The sequence below is a fragment of the Lottia gigantea genome (assembly GCF_000327385.1).
Source record: "Lottia gigantea unplaced genomic scaffold LOTGIsca_104, whole genome shotgun sequence".
Lineage (NCBI taxonomy): Eukaryota > Metazoa > Mollusca > Gastropoda > Lottiidae > Lottia > Lottia gigantea.
In genome coordinates, this window is record NW_008706849.1 from 722535 (window position 1) to 742237 (window position 19703).

The 19703-nt window shown below is 32.1% G+C and overlaps 2 protein-coding genes across 2 annotated transcripts in view; both read right to left on the reverse strand.

Annotated features, from left to right (window-relative positions):
* Window positions 1–8648: 8648 nt before the first annotated feature.
* On the reverse strand, window positions 8649–9530 carry LOTGIDRAFT_170820 (hypothetical protein; the record flags this gene model as incomplete). Its single annotated transcript, XM_009046665.1, has 1 exon — window positions 8649–9530. One exon carries the CDS (start codon window positions 9528–9530, stop codon window positions 8649–8651), a length of 882 nt encoding a protein of 293 aa, XP_009044913.1.
* A 1751-nt stretch (window positions 9531–11281) lies between these two features.
* The window catches only part of LOTGIDRAFT_170821 (hypothetical protein), a gene marked incomplete at both ends in the record, with an annotated part of 18447 nt that continues 10025 nt past the window's right edge, over window positions 11282–19703 (reverse strand). The window contains 4 exons of the mRNA XM_009046666.1: window positions 11282–11782; window positions 11887–11993; window positions 17144–17452; window positions 17662–17728. Of these exons, the coding sequence (XP_009044914.1) occupies window positions 11282–11782; window positions 11887–11993; window positions 17144–17452; window positions 17662–17728 (984 nt within the window). The remainder of the gene's footprint in view (window positions 11783–11886; window positions 11994–17143; window positions 17453–17661; window positions 17729–19703) is intronic.

Below are 19703 nucleotides of genomic sequence, written 5' to 3' on the forward strand. Positions count from 1 at the left end.
AATGGCCGAGTGTTTGTCTGATACATCATTAGAGGAAGAAATACGAGAGAATAACCCAGACTAAATGATTATGATATTAAAATATAACGAACAAAACATTATGACTTTAAAATTTGTTTTTACAGAAGAAAATCTTCACTGAATTACTGTCAAAATTTTTGCTTTTTGGGTGAGATTTTTGGGAGGGAATTAAGAGTGTTTTTTTTTTTTTTAAATGTAAACTTACTAAAATTTATTAATCATTAGCTCAAGTAATTATACTTAGGCTATCAGTACAATTTTAAAGCATATATTTGAATTAACTTTGAAATGATAGGCAAGTTCAAAGAACCAACAAACTTGCGAAGAAAGCCCATCTATCTAGGTCTAAAGTCAAGAAAATTTACATTTGTTTTTGTAGGATTACTAACATGGGAGCAGTGGTGGCTTAGTGAGTTTGACACCCGCTTGCTTACCTCAAGGTCCAGGGTTCAATCCTGGCATAGATCGAGATAATACCTTTGGTTCCCTGTCAGTGAAGCAGGTAAGAAAAAGCATCTTTTATAGTCGCTAGGATGGGACAATAAACCAATGCCCCGTGTGTTACAGGCTGTCAAGATCTCTTGACAGTTGGAAATCGAAAAAGTGAAGACTTATGCTAAAATCCTGGCAAAATTTCCCCCATTGCACCCTGCTGAACAGATACAAACTAACTTAGTTCATTAAAACGCCATTAAACTCAATATTTTTGCAAAAATTCATTATTTTAACAATGGTCATGAACTTATCTCCCACAAAAGATACATGCCGAACAAATTTCTAGAGAAATGAAACCAAACAAACTGACTACCCGATATTGGAATCATGTAGCTTAGGCCCTAGCATTTCTGATTCTGCGTCTCTTTACACTCGTAGAAGGCGATTTTTCAATGGGCCTATTCGGTGTTGAAATTGGAGAATCCAAGAAAATTGAAGGCACAACATTGGCATTTAGCGCTGGTTCAGAAAGGAGACCCTTCTGTTTTGGCTCTGGTTGGGCGCATTTGGCAAGTCACTGCCGTTGAATGTGCTTTCTGCGCTAAGGCTATTATTCGGCAGAAGATGTAATCTGGCTTTTCGTGTATGTATAGGCGATATGTGTGTATACTTGATATGAGTCCAAATGGTGCCGCGCATGGAATACGCTCGGAATCACTTCCGCTCAAATAGGTCTTGTAATGTAACTGGTCGAAATGGCTGTGGCCAGGTGTTTGATGCTATTTTGTTAATTATAAAAATTTCTGGTAGATTGTACTAAATGTATTTTATCAAATGACTATCATTCAATTTCAGGTATCATGAGAATTGCTTCCCTTTAACTCATGATGAGATATTTTCAATGTCATCCATTGGGGTGATGATAAACAATTTCACCAAGTTTCTTTAAAACTTGTCAAGAACTGTGTCTTTTTTGATGTTTTTGATTTACAATTGGGCGTTAAACAATTGCACAAAGTCTCGTCAAAATCCACAATGAACTATGCCATCTAGAGTGTATTTGACCAATTGTGGATGGACAGACGAACATGGGTGATGCCAATATACATTTTCACTGTTATGGAAATTAGACATGCATTATGCATTGCCTCATCTGTATATCAAATTTGAAAAAAAAAAAAATATAACATACCAGGGGTTGTGGTAGGACGTTCTGAAAATAAAAAAAAAGATAATGGAGGTTATTTCGACCAATTATAAAATGTTTTAAAATTCAATGGCTTCCATTACAGTTTGTTATCGAAATGTCAATTCTTTTTTTTTTTTTTTTTTTTGTTTGTTTCGTCCACACCTTCCTGGGCTTAGACTACAGTAGTTGTAGCACCCATTCAACATTCACCAAACTTAGATATAGTCGACGATGTGCATAAATATATTTTGGATCATTTTTGCAAAACTGGAAGTGCCACAGTTCAATATGTGCAAGAATAGAAAATCGGCTCTAGAAGTCGTATTTTTCAGTCGATTTTCTTTGGGTTTGCATTTTTGGAATCTACTGTTAAAATCTGAAAGAATGGCACTTTCAAAATTTCAATATTCGAAAATTTGTCACAGACATTTTTTTTGCCAAATTTTGCATTTTTTTCAATTTTTTTGCTTTTTGTCTGATTAATATGAAAAAAATTGAGCAAATACAGTTTCAAAAAGTAAACAAACTTGTTGATTAACTTCCGGTGTAATTTGTAGAGGTCAAAAAAGTTTATGCTCATGGGTAGACAAAGTTATGACAAAAAACGAAGAAAAATAAATCCGGACCAGACGTGAAACTTTGGCCGCCATTTTGATTTTTCTGAAATGATTCGATTTTTATTCAGACATAACAGCTTATCCGATTTAAATGATTTTGGTGTCAAATGAAAGAAGGTAAAAAAAAAAACATGACATTAGGAAGCCGTTTTTCAATTCTCGATTTTGCTTTTTTGCAACTTCCGGTTGAATTTTTACAAAGTTTAAAGGGTCATATCTCGTGATCTTGACCTTTGATGACCTTGACCTTTATAAAGTCAAAGGTCATTGACCTTAGCTTAGTTAATACTTTGACATTTGACCTCTGACATGAACTTCCGGTTTGATAGCTGTCCGAAAACAGCCAAATTCACAACTTTGGACTGCTCTAGCAAGTGACCTAATTAACCTAGAGGGTTATTTTTTTCGGATTCTTGATGTGCTTTTCATGCTCTTTCAAGTGATTTATAACAATCGTTTTTTAAAGCAAAATTGAAATTTGTGAATTTTTAAAAATTTGAGTTTTTTTTTTTACAATATTTCCGTCTCTTTGAGCTTGGTGTGTATATATCTTATGACCTATTTGATGTAGAACATTGAAACTTGGAACACAAGAAGACAATTTGAATATGAATTAACCTATGACAAAAAAGTTGAGGTGGGCGTGGCACATCCGGGTTAAATTACTCATTATTGACATTTTTGGCAAGGGACATAACTCGCAATGTATACATTTGTTCAAAATGGAACTTTGCATACAATTACTTCATCTGTTGAGCCACGTAGTCTTAGAAGTTTGATTGTTTCAGCTTTATAGTTCAAAAAAAGGAACAGGTTTTGAAAATTCCAAATTTTCAATTTTTGACCTTGACCTTTCTTGACCCTGACTTTTGTAGGATCAAAGGTCATTCACATTGGCTATCTATTTATACTTTTATATTTGCTGTCCTATCTCATCTTCCGGTTTTATAGCCGTATATATTTCAGAATTTTGATGACTTGTATCTCATAACCTTGACTTTTGTTGACAGTCTCCTTTTCAATGTCAAATGTCATTGACCTTGACTATCTTCTGATACTTTCATTTGTGAGGCCTGTCTACTTACGGTATAACAATCTTCCAAAGAATCAAAACTTCTCAACTTTAGACTGTTCTTGCACGTGATGTAATTATCGTAGAAGGTTGATTTTTTCAGAGTCTTTTGCATTTTGCTACATTTGCAAAGTCCCACTCTGTGCCACGTGTGGCTCTGGTCTATATTTTCTTTTTAAAGTCATTCCAGTAATTATTTATTTTGTATAAGTAGAAGTTAGATTATATTAAGTAAAATTATATGAATAAGAAGTGGATGGAGGAAACAAAGCAAAGGACTAAAATTTTACTTGAAAGATCTAACTTACTAAGAACCTAGTCGGTCAAAATCTAGCTAATTGGGTGAATAGGTGGGGCTTGGAAAGAGGTTTTTTAGCTTTTTAATGTGTATCAGGGAAGTAGTACTAGACCTTTCAATATGTTCGCAAGGGGATTCCCCATTCCATTTCATTCCATGGGGAAAGTGCAAAATTCCTACACCAAAAAACACCTTCAATCAATTACTACTCCATACTCAGCCTACATTCCATCAATTCCCACCCAAAAAAATAACCTATTCACCCTACATTTCATTATTAAAATTAACTCAAATTGAAAAACAGACCACAATTTCTACTCAAATTTTAAACCTTAAAAATGGCAAATAAAAATTACACACTCGATCCAATATTTAAATTATACGATCTGATTCGTTACTCATTTAATAAGAAAAAAGAGGATTATATTATCTCACTGACTGCTGGTTCTAAATCCCAGTTGAATGATGGCGGTAGAATTACCTTCGAAATGAATTCATTATCGAATTGGTTGCTTCTTTCCGATGCGATTTCAAATTAAAAGATGGAACTCCCAATGAAAATCGTGTACCATAAACTAATACATGGTTAGAAAACAATTTCTTTCCATCTTTATTTAGCGAAATGGTTTTGAAAGCTGGTTCAAATCTGATAGAAACAATTAAACATCCTGGGGAATTTGATACAATGTTGAAATGAAATGAATAGAGTTTTATGTCCTACTCTGATACAATGTTGAAAACAGTTTTATATCCTAAAGACTTCCATTCATTCTCAGGGTGGATACCTGATGTTGGCCATGGAAGTGTTTTAAAAGAACCGGTAAGAAATCTTGCAAATGAGGCTGATTTAGCTAGAGTGAGAGTTGTTGCTCGAAACACAATAGAAAGAGTAGCACGAGCAGCTAATCATGGATTATAACGAGTACTTCAGTATAATAATGTTGTTGAGAATAATAGGTGGGGTAATTACGTAAATTATATCCGTTATTCGGTCTGTTGGAACACAGAAAGGTTTCCATAGGATTACCATATAAAATTCATCTACAAAGAGAAATCAACGATGATAAGATATTCTTTGGAGAAAATGCTTCAGATGCAACTTTTCATACCCGTAATAACACCATCAATTGAAGTAGAAACGAGAATATTCAACTCATTAACTATTAAACCAGCAAGATATTTAATGGTTGGTTTCAAGAACTTACCAGACTTGCAGACGAATAACAATAATATCTTTAGAGTAGCAATGAACCAAACTCAAGATCCTATAATCCATAAAGTTCAAGTAAGATTAAACAACGGTAATTATCCTAACCAACCTTTAACAATTAATCCAACCACAAAGGATTATAATGAATTGTATAGAAACTATAAAAACATGTGATTTATTTGGAAATCCACCTCAGTTTGAATATGTAGATTTAGCACTTAATCATCCAATCTTCTGTTTTGATCTATCAGCTCACCAAGAAGATCTTTTCAAAACATGAGTGAACATAAATATTCATATTGAAAAAAAATTCATAGATGTGACCGGGTATTGTTTACTATTTGTAGAAGCAAAACATTTAATTAAAATAGCAGACAGAAGAATGATAAGAATTGAGTAAAAAATACACCCTTAAAAATGAAACCAGAAACTTTAGTTATGAAAATAATAGAAGCTATTGAAACAGCTTCCCCTACTGCAATAACTTTCAATGGTAAAAAATCAGCATAACTAAAAAAACTTATTGATAAATACAAATATTGTAAAGTTAGAGACGATATAGACTTAGAAAGAATTGACACCAACGCAAAGGAAGGTGGATTTTTACCTTTCCTACTACCTTTAATATTTGGTGGTATTGCAGCGGCGTGTGTGCAGCAACTGGTGGAATATCTGCCACAGTCAAAGCTGCGAACGAAAAGAAAGCAGCTGATGCTTTAGCGGCTGAAGAACGCAGACATAATTTAATAATGGAAAAGGAAGCAAAAGGTCCAGGAGTGGGAGATATGATAGGCACAATAAAAGAATTTTGGTAAGAAACCAAGAAAACTGTTAAACAAGGATTAAATAAATTAGTAGATAGTATTGACACAGGAGAAATCAAAGTCAAACATAAGGGTAATGGAATATTTTTTAAAAAATATACACACTGGAGAAGGATTATTTCTTTCAAAGTATAAAGGAGAAGGAGTGATTTTTGGAACAACATAAAATAATAAAAAATGGGAAAGAAATTCAAACATTCAGAAATATTTCCTAGTAACCCAATGCTCATGTGTATATGCGGGACTTCTGGTTCTGGGAAAACTCATCTCACTTTTAACATGTTGATAACACTAAACCTTTTAGATTTCGATTCACTGTATATCTACACAACAACACCAGAGCAATCGTATTATCAATTTCTCTAAGCTTTAGAATGTGTACCAAAGAAAGATGTTCAAGACATATTTCAATATTATGAAGAAAATGAAGAAGTGGAAATAAAAGATATCATAGATAACTTCATTAAATCAAAGAATCCATCTTTCAATCCAAGGGAGACAAAAGTTTTTCTTATGAAAAATGTTAATGATCTAGACTTGTCTAATATTGATAGCAATCGAAAGAACTTAATATTGTTTGATGACTGTGTAGCGCAAAGAAATCAAGCTGTTCAACAAGAATTCTTCACGAAAGGAAGACATCACAACTGTCACTGCATATACCAATCCCAATCTTTTTATGGGATGGATTATATGTTCATTAGAAAAAATGCAAATTGTTTTTTATTATTAGAATTAAATGACAAAGATTTATCTCAAATCATTCAGTCAATAAATCACGGAATGGATAGAGATACATTTAAAAAGGTTTGATCATGGATATATATTTGTAAATACTAGAAAACCTGCAGGTGAAAGAGTTATGATCGGCATATGCTAATTTTATTTTTTTTTAAAATGTATAATTGGAATAATATTTTAAAAAGAAATAAAGAATATATCAAAGCTAAGAATAAAATAAAGACCCAAGTTGAAAATAACAAATTACAACAACTTGGATTAACAGAAAATCTACAAACTTTATTTCAACCAATATTAAAATCTCAAGAGGATATTAAAAGGAAATTAGACACCTCTCGTATAGAATACACGCCTCATCACCCCAAACCGATTGAATATGGTGTATTATAATTAGGACATGAGATGATATATCGTCTTTTTTCAAACCCTGACCCAGTTTTACCAAAGAGCATTTCACCAATCATTGATGATGAGGGGTTATAGTTAAATGGATTTAGAATAAAATTTAGTGGAAATTCCCCTATATTCAAAATGAATACAAGAGGATTTATATTTACATTAACAAAAGACTTAATAGATTTAATGAATGGCGGGGATTTTGATATTGCCGACAACAAGGATTTAGTAGCATACTCCAAATTTTTACATGCAATTAGAAAGTCGGGACCCGAAACAAGAAGATTGAAATCACTTGATCTATATATATAAGAGTTATTGATGAATATGAAGTTGAGGAAGTAGATGATTATACTGAAGACAACATTCCAATCACATAAGAAATAGACGATTTCGAAAATATGGTATCTGGACAAGGTATAACGTTTTGGTCCGACAACGAGGAACTACTTAATAGATTACAAGTAATATTAGCGGCAATAAAGGAAGGACATCGATCACACAGACAATATTATGAAGTAAATTGTATATTAAAAAGACTCCTAGAGAAAGGTATTATAGATAAAAATGATTATAAAAGCATGATTGAAAATGTCAAATAAAGAACAACTATTCGTTATCACCTCAAATAAATCAGACATCAAATTGTCTTTAGATTATGAGTATGAACTCGATAGCAATCAAGAATATGAATTTGGATTAAAGTATTTCTCTGTTTACAATTCCATTAGAAATATCAACGAAAAAAATAACCAAATAAAAATATCAACAGATAATGGAGTTACATTCAAAACCATACGTTTACTACCAGGAAGCTACGAATACGTAGCCATCAACGAATACCTATCTGAATATGGAGGAAGTGCAAATGATATTGAATTCGAAGGTAATTTGAATCTGAACAAAATAAAATTGATATTAAGAAACAATAGTTGATTTCAACGTAGAAAATTCATTGAATGTGTTACTAGGATTTGATAAACAAATATACACGCAATCCACTTTAGCACCACACAAAGCTAATATCGAGAATGATATCGATGTGATAAATATACATTGCAATTTGATGAACGGTGGATTTTCCAATAAATACAAACGTCAGATTATTTGCAGTCTTCCAACATTCACTGTACCGATAGGATATAGAATTATAAAGAAACCATTTCAAACGACGTATTTACCACTTAATTCCTTTATGATTAAAGATATAAATCTGGAAATCAAAGATGGTAAAAATAGGTTTATAGATTTTGGTAACGAGGACATTGTTATTCAACTTCATTTAAAACAAAAAATTAAATTTATTGAGTAATTAAAGACTCTTCATTCTCTTGAATAGTTAGGTAATTGAAATCATCAAATGCATAGTTTTCATCCAAACTCAATTCATCTTTATCACCATAAGGATACTTGATTCCTTCATCGTCCGGTGCTTTTCTCTTAACGAGATTCAGGTAACTTCTGAAAACTTTCATTTGTTTATCATCATCCTTTGGAATAACTACTCCATTGGTGAAACTTTTTTCCCATGGTTTCTTAAATTCATTCGTCACATCATGTCCACTAGCTAACTGAATGTAATCTTCGACACCTATCTTATCATTAGAGTAACCCTTAAACGTTTTCTTTTCTTTTAGAATACCGTCGAAAGAATGATATTATATTTGACTTTTGGCGCTAAATATAAACCATATATAATTCCACCATCACCGTAATCATCCTTTCCTTTGCAATAATCATTTTCGGACACCAACCCAGCTTCATTTAATTTATCAAATTTCCTAGACGAAATGCATAAACTATCGGTATCCGTATAGTATATTTCTGGCTTATAAAATCCATCTATTACGTGAATAAAATTTTTTTACTGTGAGATAATACGAATGACCCCAAATGACTAGGTGTTAGTCGTGTAGATTTAGGAGGTATACAGTCAAATTCTTTTTCTTCATCATTTATCTGAACGATATATTGAGTCTCATTTACTTTAGGATAGCTTTTGACGTGTGAATCGAAGTTGGCTTTTAAAGTCGCTTCACTCCATAAATGTCTCGATGTAGTTATATCCTTCTGAATAGATTTACCATACAAAGAATTACCTAATAATTTCATGCAATTACTACCTACGATATTACCTTCTTGTTTATATTTATTTCTTAGATCTCTCAAAATTAAAATATAATCTCTATAGGGTGGAGTTTTAAAATTTTCTTCGTATACTATACCATCTAATATTCTAATAATTCGTCCACCAGCTTTAACTATTTCTTGAATATCGACCGATGTTAAAACCTTGTGACAGAAACCATTTCTGAACCTGATTTTAGTGCCAGTTTGTACCTTCTTTGTTCGTAAAAGTAATTTTATCTTTTTACTTTTACTATATTCTTTAAATGAATCAATTATATTATCACTTTGTGTTTCACTAAACTCATTTAATACATTAAAAATTTCATCCATTTTATTCGTTTCAAATGATTTTCTGTTAGCAGAAACTCTTCCTCCTTTAATGGATTGTCTGATAAAATGTCTTATAAAAGGGTGTGTATGTGAGTAAACTTTTTCTACGTTTTCTTTTTCGGTGTGTTTTGGAACCATTCTAGTAGTTTCATACCATTCTTCTTCTACCATTTCTTTATGGTAATGATACAAATAATACCATTGGAAATATTCTGGAATACTTCTTTCATAACTTTGTAATATTTTATCAAACAAGCTCCATGACATAACGTATTTCTTTTAGCGTAAGGTTCCCATTCGTGTCTTAAAGATTCCCAATTATCTTTGGTGTAGTTTGCAATATTGATATCAGTGATCTTTCTCAAATTCATCGGTAGATTAGATGAATTTCCCCATGGCGCCAAACTAGATTTTTCATGTTGATAGGAACATATGAAATTAATATTATGCAAATAATTAGAATTGCCCATTATTTGTTTTTGTCGTTTCCATTTTTTCTGTAAATATTTATCGGTGAAGGTAGAGACAGAATACCTCTAGCTGTTACTAGTGGACATTGCGTTAGTTTTTTTTGGCATTTTTAAGCATGATCCAGATATCAAAACCGCTACCGTTATGAGAAATTAATGTTATTCTTTTTTTATCTATTTTCCTTAACGTTGTAACATTTGATCGATGCAATCTTTACCCATAAATATTTCTACTATATTCATTAATTTATAATAAAACTCTTCGGGAACACTATCAGTGGGATTTAAATCTGAAAAGTTATGTTTTATTCTGTCTAACATTTTCTTAATTTTCTAAATTAATTAACGTGCAAGAATAAGGAATGGCTTTATTCGTTTCTTTTTCGCTATAGGTTTCACAATCCCATGCGTATAAACAATCATCGTGAAGTGTTGGAAAAACATTTAGTTTTAGAGGTGAAACTTGTGTTACCGCATTATCATCTCTACAAATTCTCCATACGTTTTCATCGTAATTATCTTCTATTTCTTTAATGCCTAAGGTTTTGTTATTTCTTCTGAGACAGAAATGTGATTTATGTAAGTAAAATACCCAATCTAATTCCTCGGATACTTTCTTTGGTTGAAAATGTCTATTTTTGGGCATATAAATTTGAAAATAAGTATTAATTTCTTATTGAATTCACAGATTCTAGCAGTTGTCATAACCCTTTTTCTATTTGATTTTGAAAAACAGTTAATTTTATTTCTTTGAAATTGTTTTTACGTAAAATGATTTTTCCTGAGAAATACCAATCAGAAGCATCCGATTTTACATCCAGTGTTGCGAAGAAATTGTGAAAAGTTTTGGCATTAAAGCCTACAAATTGCATGTTTTGTTTGTGTCCTCCATCTTGAATTATCTTTCCATCTAATTCAATTTGCCCTTTAAATGTTATAAATTTATCAGAGAAAAGCTCAATGACATTGGAAAAAAGCACATTTGATATGAATGTTTTATCGTCTAAAATTTCAATTGTATTCATATTTTTTAAGTATCTATTTTTAACTAGGAATTTTTCACTTTTATTGATGATATTTCTATATCAAATTTATCAAAAATTTCATTGAATTCTTCTAATTCTTCAATGGTTATGTTCTTATCTTCTCTCGATCTTTCGAAAAATATGAATAATTTATTAAGATATGAATTTAAAATTTCTGTTTTCTTTTTATAATGAGATTTCTGTTTTGATGTAAAACCTAAAGTAATCAATCCACAAGATGAAGTTTGAACGGCAGTGAACGCGGCTAATACAATTATTGGAAGCGTTAATCCACCGGTTACAGCTGTTGCCACCATTATCCCTACTGTTAGAACTGTGCTCAATGTTTTGAAAACAGAATCAATTCTACTCCATGTTTTTCTGCATTTGTTAAAGTGTTTTAGTTTTTCTTTTAGTTCATTTTGTTTTTCTATCATGTAGTTTTGTCTGCTTTCTAGTTCCATTTTTTAGGTAATTAACCTGAACTTCTGATAAAGCAAAAGATGGAAAGAATATAAAATCTTTAAAAAAAAACTTCTACAGATACGAACGACATTTGTTCTTTCGAATCATTAATCTTATTCAGATGAACTGAAAATTTTGGTTTTTCAATAGAGATTAATATATTAACATATACCACATGATCTCTTATTGCTAGTATCAACAAAATTTGTTTTTGTTGACTTTTATGAATATAAACTGAGGTAATTATATCATTATTAACAAAATATAGTTTTACATATTCAATGTCTGTTGCTCGTAAAAACTCATAACTCTTTCTATTTTTATTTTCTTCTTCTGGATTTCTAATAATACTTACTGATGGTGGACTTTCCGTTTCCAATATCATATCAAAATCACCCAATTCAAGTTGATCTTTATTTTCTTTATCTGGTATGATTAACATTCTAAACCTATCTATATAATTTCCACTCGTTTTAATTTCATATAAGTGATTAGCCTTGCCGTTTTCATCGTTAATTTCAAATTCTTTAGTTTCTACATTTTCTGTGCCATTGATAAACTGAAGAACTTTACAAGGGTTAAATTGATTAGATGAAAATGGGTTTTGTCTGAAGAATATTGATTCAACTTATTATCATTTTCCGGAGACTTTAAATTAGTTACTTTGAAATTGTTCATATCTAAATCACCTTGAAGAGTGTCTCCAATTTGATCCACAAAGTAAGGTTTTGCTTTATTTATCCACGCTGTAGTGTTAGGTTTTTTAGTTTCTAAAAATAAAGAACCTAATCCAAACTTGTTCGCAATTTTTATTGAGTTAAATTTATTATAATTTCTTCAAACTGTTGTTTTCCTAAACTCAACTGATATAAAACCCAAGGTGAAAGCTGTCCACAAAACTTTTGTCCCGGTAATTGAATTTGAAATGTTGAACATTTGATTGGTTTATTAGTCAACTGCACTATCTCTTCAGTGGGTTCTAATCCAAAAGAGTAAAAAAAATATAAGTTATATAAAGAGTCTTTGTACAAAGCAGAATGATGAACTCCTTTTTGATTGGAAGTGTGTATATTTGTTATAGCGTAAAATTAACCTTTCTTATATTTGAGATTATTTATTTCATCTCTCATACAATAATAAAACGGTGATATATTTAACTCATTCGCCCATCTCATAAATATTCATTTTTAAAAGTCGGTTTTTTGAAGTTAGTTTTGATAAAACCTACCTATGATTTGTTCTTTGTCTTGATCGATTAATTCATATGTTGGAGGTGATGTGGTGTTTACTTTATCAACGATGAATATTTCGTTTGTCCAGTATCAAATTTTTTCGAATTTACTTTTATATTTGAAAATACGAATGCGATCTCCAACTTTAAATTTGGGTTTGATATTTAAATTATTTATTTCATTTTCCTAGTTATGTTGTGCGTTAATTGACTTTATAATATTTGGATTATTTGTGGCTTGTGTTGGTGTGACACCTATAGATGAATGAATTTTGTTATTGTATTCATCTACAACCTCTGGTAATAATTTAAGCCATTTGTGAGATTTAAATTCCGTGGTTTTTTGAATAATTTATTTTTTAGAGTTCTATTATATCTCTCAATAACTACAGCTTTACCTTCATTATGCGTACTGTAAATTTCAAATCCCAGAGATTTCTTATTTTTGTTATAGAATTCACTTCCTTTATCTACCCACAGTTTTTCTGGATGACGGTTAGATTGTTTCATAATCGTTTCAAATGCGTGTTTGACTGATAATCCTGTTTTTGTTTTTCAAAGGAATAACCCAAGCATATCTCGTATACAAATCTAAAACTGTTAAACAATATTTAAATCCTCTTTCGACTGGCATATGAATTAAATCGGCTGACCATATTTCATCTTTTTCAAATACTTTATCTTTTAAAAAGTTTTTAGTTTTTTAAATTCTTTATGAATTTCATCTGCCAATCAGATGCCCAATTTCATCTTTGCTTTTAACAGTATTATGCATTCTCTCTTTGAAAGTTGGATTTGGAATATTGTAAAGTTCGATTATCATTTGTCTGTCAGCTTCGTGTCTGAAGTTTATGTCTTTGTTTCTGTATAGTATGTCGTGTTTAAGCGCAGCTGCATCAACTCTATTGACTGGTTCTTCACCCGGTATGGGTTTATCGTTTTCGTCTAATCGCAGATCTAATCTGGTACCTGGACCACTAATTATGACCGGGAAGACGTTTTTCTCCGGGATCTTTTGCCCATGGAAATCCAGGAAGAGAACCCAATGATTTTTGTATATCTCCTGAACCAAAATAAGTTTTGGAGCGTGAGCGACTATCATTTTTATCCTATAACTTTAAAACCTTTTCCTTCCCTTTCTTCTAATCTCCTGTTTTGCAGTTCTCTTATTAGTTGTAATTCTTTTAACTCGTCAGACTTTTTCACTGCGTCGCTTATACTCTTTCCCGCTTCCGCGATAGAACCGACAGCTTTAGCTTTAGGAAATGAGGGATTTGTTGTTTGAAACAAAGTTAGCTACTTTTGGAATTATTGTTTTACCTAGAGAAAATATTGATGAAAAGATACCGTCTCCCGAATAATCTTTAAATTTGTGTTGTTCGTGTTTTAGAATTAAACTCATCCTATTTTTAATTGAGTTAATTTAACGAAGAAATTGTGGTTTGTTTTTTTTTTCCAAAACAAGAGTTATCTTCCTTCTAGAAGTTTCTACATTAAAACTAAAAATAACATTATTTCAAACGAGGCTATAAGAAAGAGGCCATTAAAAACCAGATGTTAAGCGAAATAAGGATGTTATTTTGTAGAAGGATGTTATTTTGTATAAGGGTATTTTTAATATGCTTTTTTCGTTAATTTTAATAATGAAATGTAGGATGAAGAGGTTCTTTTTTTGGGCCGGAATTGATGGAATGTAGGCTGAGTATGGAGTAGGAATTGATTGAAGGTGTTTTTGGGTGTAGGTATTTATGAAATGTAGGGTGGTTAGGTGTTTTTGGTGTAAGAATTTATGGAATGTAGGGTATTTAGGTCTTTTTTGGGACCTTTCAATATGTTCGCACATGGAATGGGGAATCCCCTTGCGAACATATTGAAAGGTCTAGTCCTACTCAGGGACTATTTAACTTCTATTTGGGACATTCCAATTCTTTGTTCTATGCCTGTGGTTCCTGCAATTCCAGAAAGAGTTAACTGGAAATGACGCAGCTCTTGCATGAGAACAATATATGTTATCTCCCCTTACAAGATGGCTGGATTTTGTAACTAAAAATTGCTGATTCGTTCACACTTTGCTTCAATGTTGCCTTATAAAACTCTTTACTACGTCTTATATTGCTTTGTTTTAACAGAATGGAAGAGTGGTATGATATTTATGCAAATCCTTATTTCGGGTTAACTCTTTCTGGAATTGCAGGAACCACAGGCATCAGACAAAGTATTGGAATTCCCCAAATAAAAGTCAAATGTGTCTCTGATACCTTTTTACAATCCCTTTAAGTTCTAAAAATAGTTGTTTTATACATCTTTGTTGTCAATCAAAATGTTAAAGAAGCCTTTGCTCATTTTTCTTGGTCAAATCATGCTTACTAATTGATTAATCAGTGTTTCTAATGAATTACAAAAATATTCATAAGTTAAAATACCGTATGTGGACGTAGAAAGGCTTGAGAAGATAAATTTTAACTCCATGTTTGTTCACATGACCAAATGACGTCATTATTGACTGTTGAGCAAGCGAGTGGCTGCTTCACCATGAGATTTTAACTGATTCTCCTCCATGAAATTAGATAGACATCCTTATCTAAACATATTCTTGGATTTTCTTGATCCCATTTCTTCTTTGTTCCCTTTATATTCTGAATCTGAAGCCTTATAAATTGTAAACTGTGCATTCTTCAAGCCGCCATATTGTTATTGTGAGAAAAGAAAGGAATGCGGGGAGTGCACACATGCATATTTAAACGATTTTTAACCAATAACGGATTTCCCTGACTGTATACACTAGTTAATCGAAAAAAGGCCGGATAATGTTTTTATCACGGTCACGCTATGGAGATCCTCGTCGTAATTAGCTAATTATGGGCTAATTAGGGGCTTTTGAGACAAACTGGTATTTTTCCCATTTATTAGAATACCTCTACTTTCGATGGATATAAGTATTGGCCGTCCAATAATGGAATATATATATATATATATATATATATATATATATATATAAATGAAAATAAGGGAAACCATCTTTAAGTGATTGGCAAATTCTTCATGATTAATTTTTTACTTTAATAGAAGATATAGAAAATATAGCAAATAACAAATGGATGAAAAAGTTGGTTAGGTTCCAATTTTTTCCTACAGAGAAGGTTGTGCAAAGAGTTCTGTGATCTACTGGGCTTGATATGCTTGCACTTAATCAGAATGTGTTCCACTGTCAGACCAACAACTGTAACCTCTATCATGTTCACAAACTACTGTTAACATATTTTTAATATATTTAGGGCTGTAACTCTGTCAGTATTTATCGAACCATACCCAAAATCGAAGATTCAGAGATCTTCATTCTATTGTGTTCACCATTTCCTTCATACAGCTTGACGAACAGGAGTGACAGTACTGTTCGTCCTCCATTTATGTGTTCAATAAAATAGAAGGCCAACAAACCATTTCACAAAGCTTTTTATTGGTCTGCTCTTTAGTTGATCCAAATAATATATTTTGGGTATAAAAAACTGGCCTCCATTGGACAGACAACTAGACAGACAGGGGTAACAGCAATACAAATACAAACATTACAAAGTAGTTGAAAAACAAAAGTAGTCCTAAAGTCTAACATGTTTCAAGACCTCCTTCCTCAGGGACCATATCGTGGGTGAAACCTCGTTTAACGATATATGATGCCAAATTACTTTTCGAGAAAAACGCAAACAACTATTTGAACTCATATTTTGTTAAAATCTTTTTTACCATTTCTTTTACCGCTATCATTCCTTGGTTATCATTCCTTGAAAATTTAAACCTCGTATAACACTTTGAGTACTCCGACCTATTGAACTAAAAACTCGTATAATAATACAGTATATGAGGTTTTTCATTTTCATCATAATATATTTTACGAGGTTTTAAATCTGACTGTTTTTACACGTTATTTAATTAGTGGTTTTTGAGTTTTTTTACAATCAAGCTATGAATACGAGGTTTTGATCATAAGATCCACGGTTTTACGAGCTTTGAACGGTACCAAAATGTCAAAATGACCAAATATGGCATATACAAGGTTTCAAGTGGTCACCCACGATATTCACAATCATTGATGAACCAACAGGGGTGATGTTCCTACGTTATTAGAAATGAGAATTGTTTTAGCTAAGCTAATCAGTTATAGACTGTGTCATATGTAGAAAAGATATATAAAGAAATATAAAGTGAAGTTTCCAGTTTGAGGTATTTTTGAAGGAGGTATGTGAGTTCTAGTTCTTCTGAAGACTATTAACATATTCAAGACCCAAATTAACACACAAAAATGGCAAATCTGTCAAATTGGACCAACTCCAGATTTTATATCTTGACAAGCTGATTTGACATTGTCAAAATTCAAGCCTTTATTGTGCTTAAAAATCTATTTTGATGCATGTCAAGGGCAGCAACTCAAATCCATTCATTTATACGTAGTTAAAATTGAAGTTGTTTTCATCAATTTTCATAACAATTGGAGAAAAATTATCTCTTATTTACAAGAAAAGTTGACAAACAGTTGTGGCTTTACTTGTCTTTTCTTTAATTCAAGTGGGTATTTATTGCATAACAAAAAAAAACACACAGTAACAGTCGATTCTTCCCATCTTGGACAGAAGTGAACATCCAGATTTTTAACATAAATGAATTTTAATAAAGTATTTGGTAAAAAATACTTACCAACTGAACAGTTTGGTTTTGGTGTAGAAAGATCTAGAGTTGTATCATCTACACAATACAGTTTCTTACCAATATCATCTGATGTTACTTTCAGTATAGTAAAATAGAATGATTCATTGTGTGGTGATTGAACACTGTATAATGTAGGTTCCCTTGGCCTACAATTTTTAGATGCAAGACACAATATAATACTATTGCTTGTATCACCCAGAAATACATTGACACCATTGGTTACAGCTGGTATATTAGTACATTGTAAATTGTATGGTTGTCCAACAACAGCACCAGATCCACAATTCACACCAATGTCTATAAATAAAACAGATTTTTTTCACACAAATAAAATATATTACAATGGCCATAGTAATCTTTATTTGTTTGGTAGTCTCTGTTTAACATGCACATTTGAGACAATAGCATTGAGGTCAGAATGTTCAACTCTGGACCTACCTGCCAGGCAGGTTGGGCATATAAAAATTGAAACTTGCCTCCTCTGACAGTGTCAGTATATAACAAACCCAAATATGACAATATAACAGGGAAACAAAAGCGTAATTGTGTCAACATCTTATGGTCAACTCCTATCTGAAAAAAACAAAAATATAAATCATAATTTAGTTCTGATAAAGGTTGGTAAATAGATCATATAGGGCTAAAGATAGCTTGCCAGGCAAGGTAATATACGCCAACTGGCAGCTTTGATTTTGAATAAAACTATTTGGCAGTACAGTAACAATCACCAATATGAAATATTCAACCTTCAGTCATACACTTCTTTTATACTCTTTAGGGCGATACTGAATAATACTGAGTATGAGTTATTGCCCTTGTTCTTGAAAACGTGTTCAATTTTTGAAAAGTCATGTATGGTTGATGATATTTATTATGATGAAGACACATACGATGATAGACAATACATAAAAACCCGGGGGGACATCACAAACATAAACATACAGATGAATGAAAAGATGATAACAAGATGGCCGTCAGACCATGCTTACACGACTACTACATGTTCATCGACTACCGGGCTAGAGCGGAAGTTTTCCTTTTGTTCCTTGACAACTTCCGGTAACAACACGGAGCTAGTCACTATTTTATGTTAACAATTTTAACTCGTGAAAACTCTAGAAGGCTAATATTCAACCTTCAGCGCGGTACTGAATACTAAAACCAAGTTTTGTCAAAAGAATCATGCCTTTTAGTGTTTAAGAGCTACATTTCATGTGGGCGTATAAAAATGTCTTCTTGTCAGAAAATATTCTTTATGTCGACATGTCTCATTCCAGAATGTCACCTGTGGGAAAGGAAAATTTCAAATGAGTAAAATTGGTAAAGATAGCTTGCCAGGCAAGGTAACATACGCCCACTGGCAGCTGTCAGCTGTCATATATGACAACTTGACCTAAAACATATTAAAGATCTTCATAATAATATGAAATTTCTCATATTGAAGATCTTCATAATGTATTTCACTGATGACTTCACTTTGCAGATAGTTGTTTGAGTAACCAAGACATCATAATATTTATAACTTCATTATTGTAACAGTCATTTACTTTTTTAATTGTGTTGGTTCTGGACTCCATAAGGAAGTGTGTTTTTAGACACCAAGATGGTTTGAGGAATAAATGGTATATTATGACAGAAATATTTAAAGATAGCTTGCCAGGCAAGGTAATATACGCCCACTGGCAGCTTTGATTTTGAATAAAGATATTTAGCAGTACAGTAACAATCATTAGTATGAAATATTCAACCTTCAGTCATACACTTCTTTTGAACTCTTTAGGGTGATACTGAATAATATTGAGTATGAGTTATTGCCCTTGTTCTTGAAAAAATGTTCAATTTGTAGCTCGTGAAAACTCTAGAAGGCAAATATTCAATCTTCAGTGCGGGACTGAATAATAAAACCAAGTTTTGTCAAAAGCTATATTTTTCAATTCTTCTGGTTTTCAATAGGGTTCATCCTTGGGTGATTACAAACACTCACACCAAGTTTCGTTAAAATCCATTAAGAAAACAGCTCTCTTTCGTGTCCACAAACAACTCAAGAACAAGGGCAATAACTCATAGCAAATATTTTTCGATTCGTCTGACTTTCAATAGGGTTCTTCCTTGGGTGATTACAAACACTCATACCAAGTTTCGTTAAAATCCATTAAGAAAACAGCTCTCTTTCGTGTCCACAAACAACTCAAGAACAAGGGCAATAACTCATAGCAAATATTTTTCGATTCGTCTGACTTTCAATAGGGTTCTTCCTTGGGTGATTACAAACACTAAAAAAGTTTCATCAAAATCCATCAAGAAACCAGCTCTCTATGATGTCCACAAACAATTCAAGAACAAGGGCAATAAGTAATAGTAAATATTTTTCGTTTTTCAATAGGGTTCGGACGGATGGATGGACGGGCGGAAAACTGTAGTCTCTATCGTGTTCACAAAAAATGTTGACGGACCAACGGACCAACAGACAGGGGCAACGGCAATATACGTCCACATTTCCATGTGGGCGTATAAAAATATCATTAAATATATTTTTTTTTTCATATTG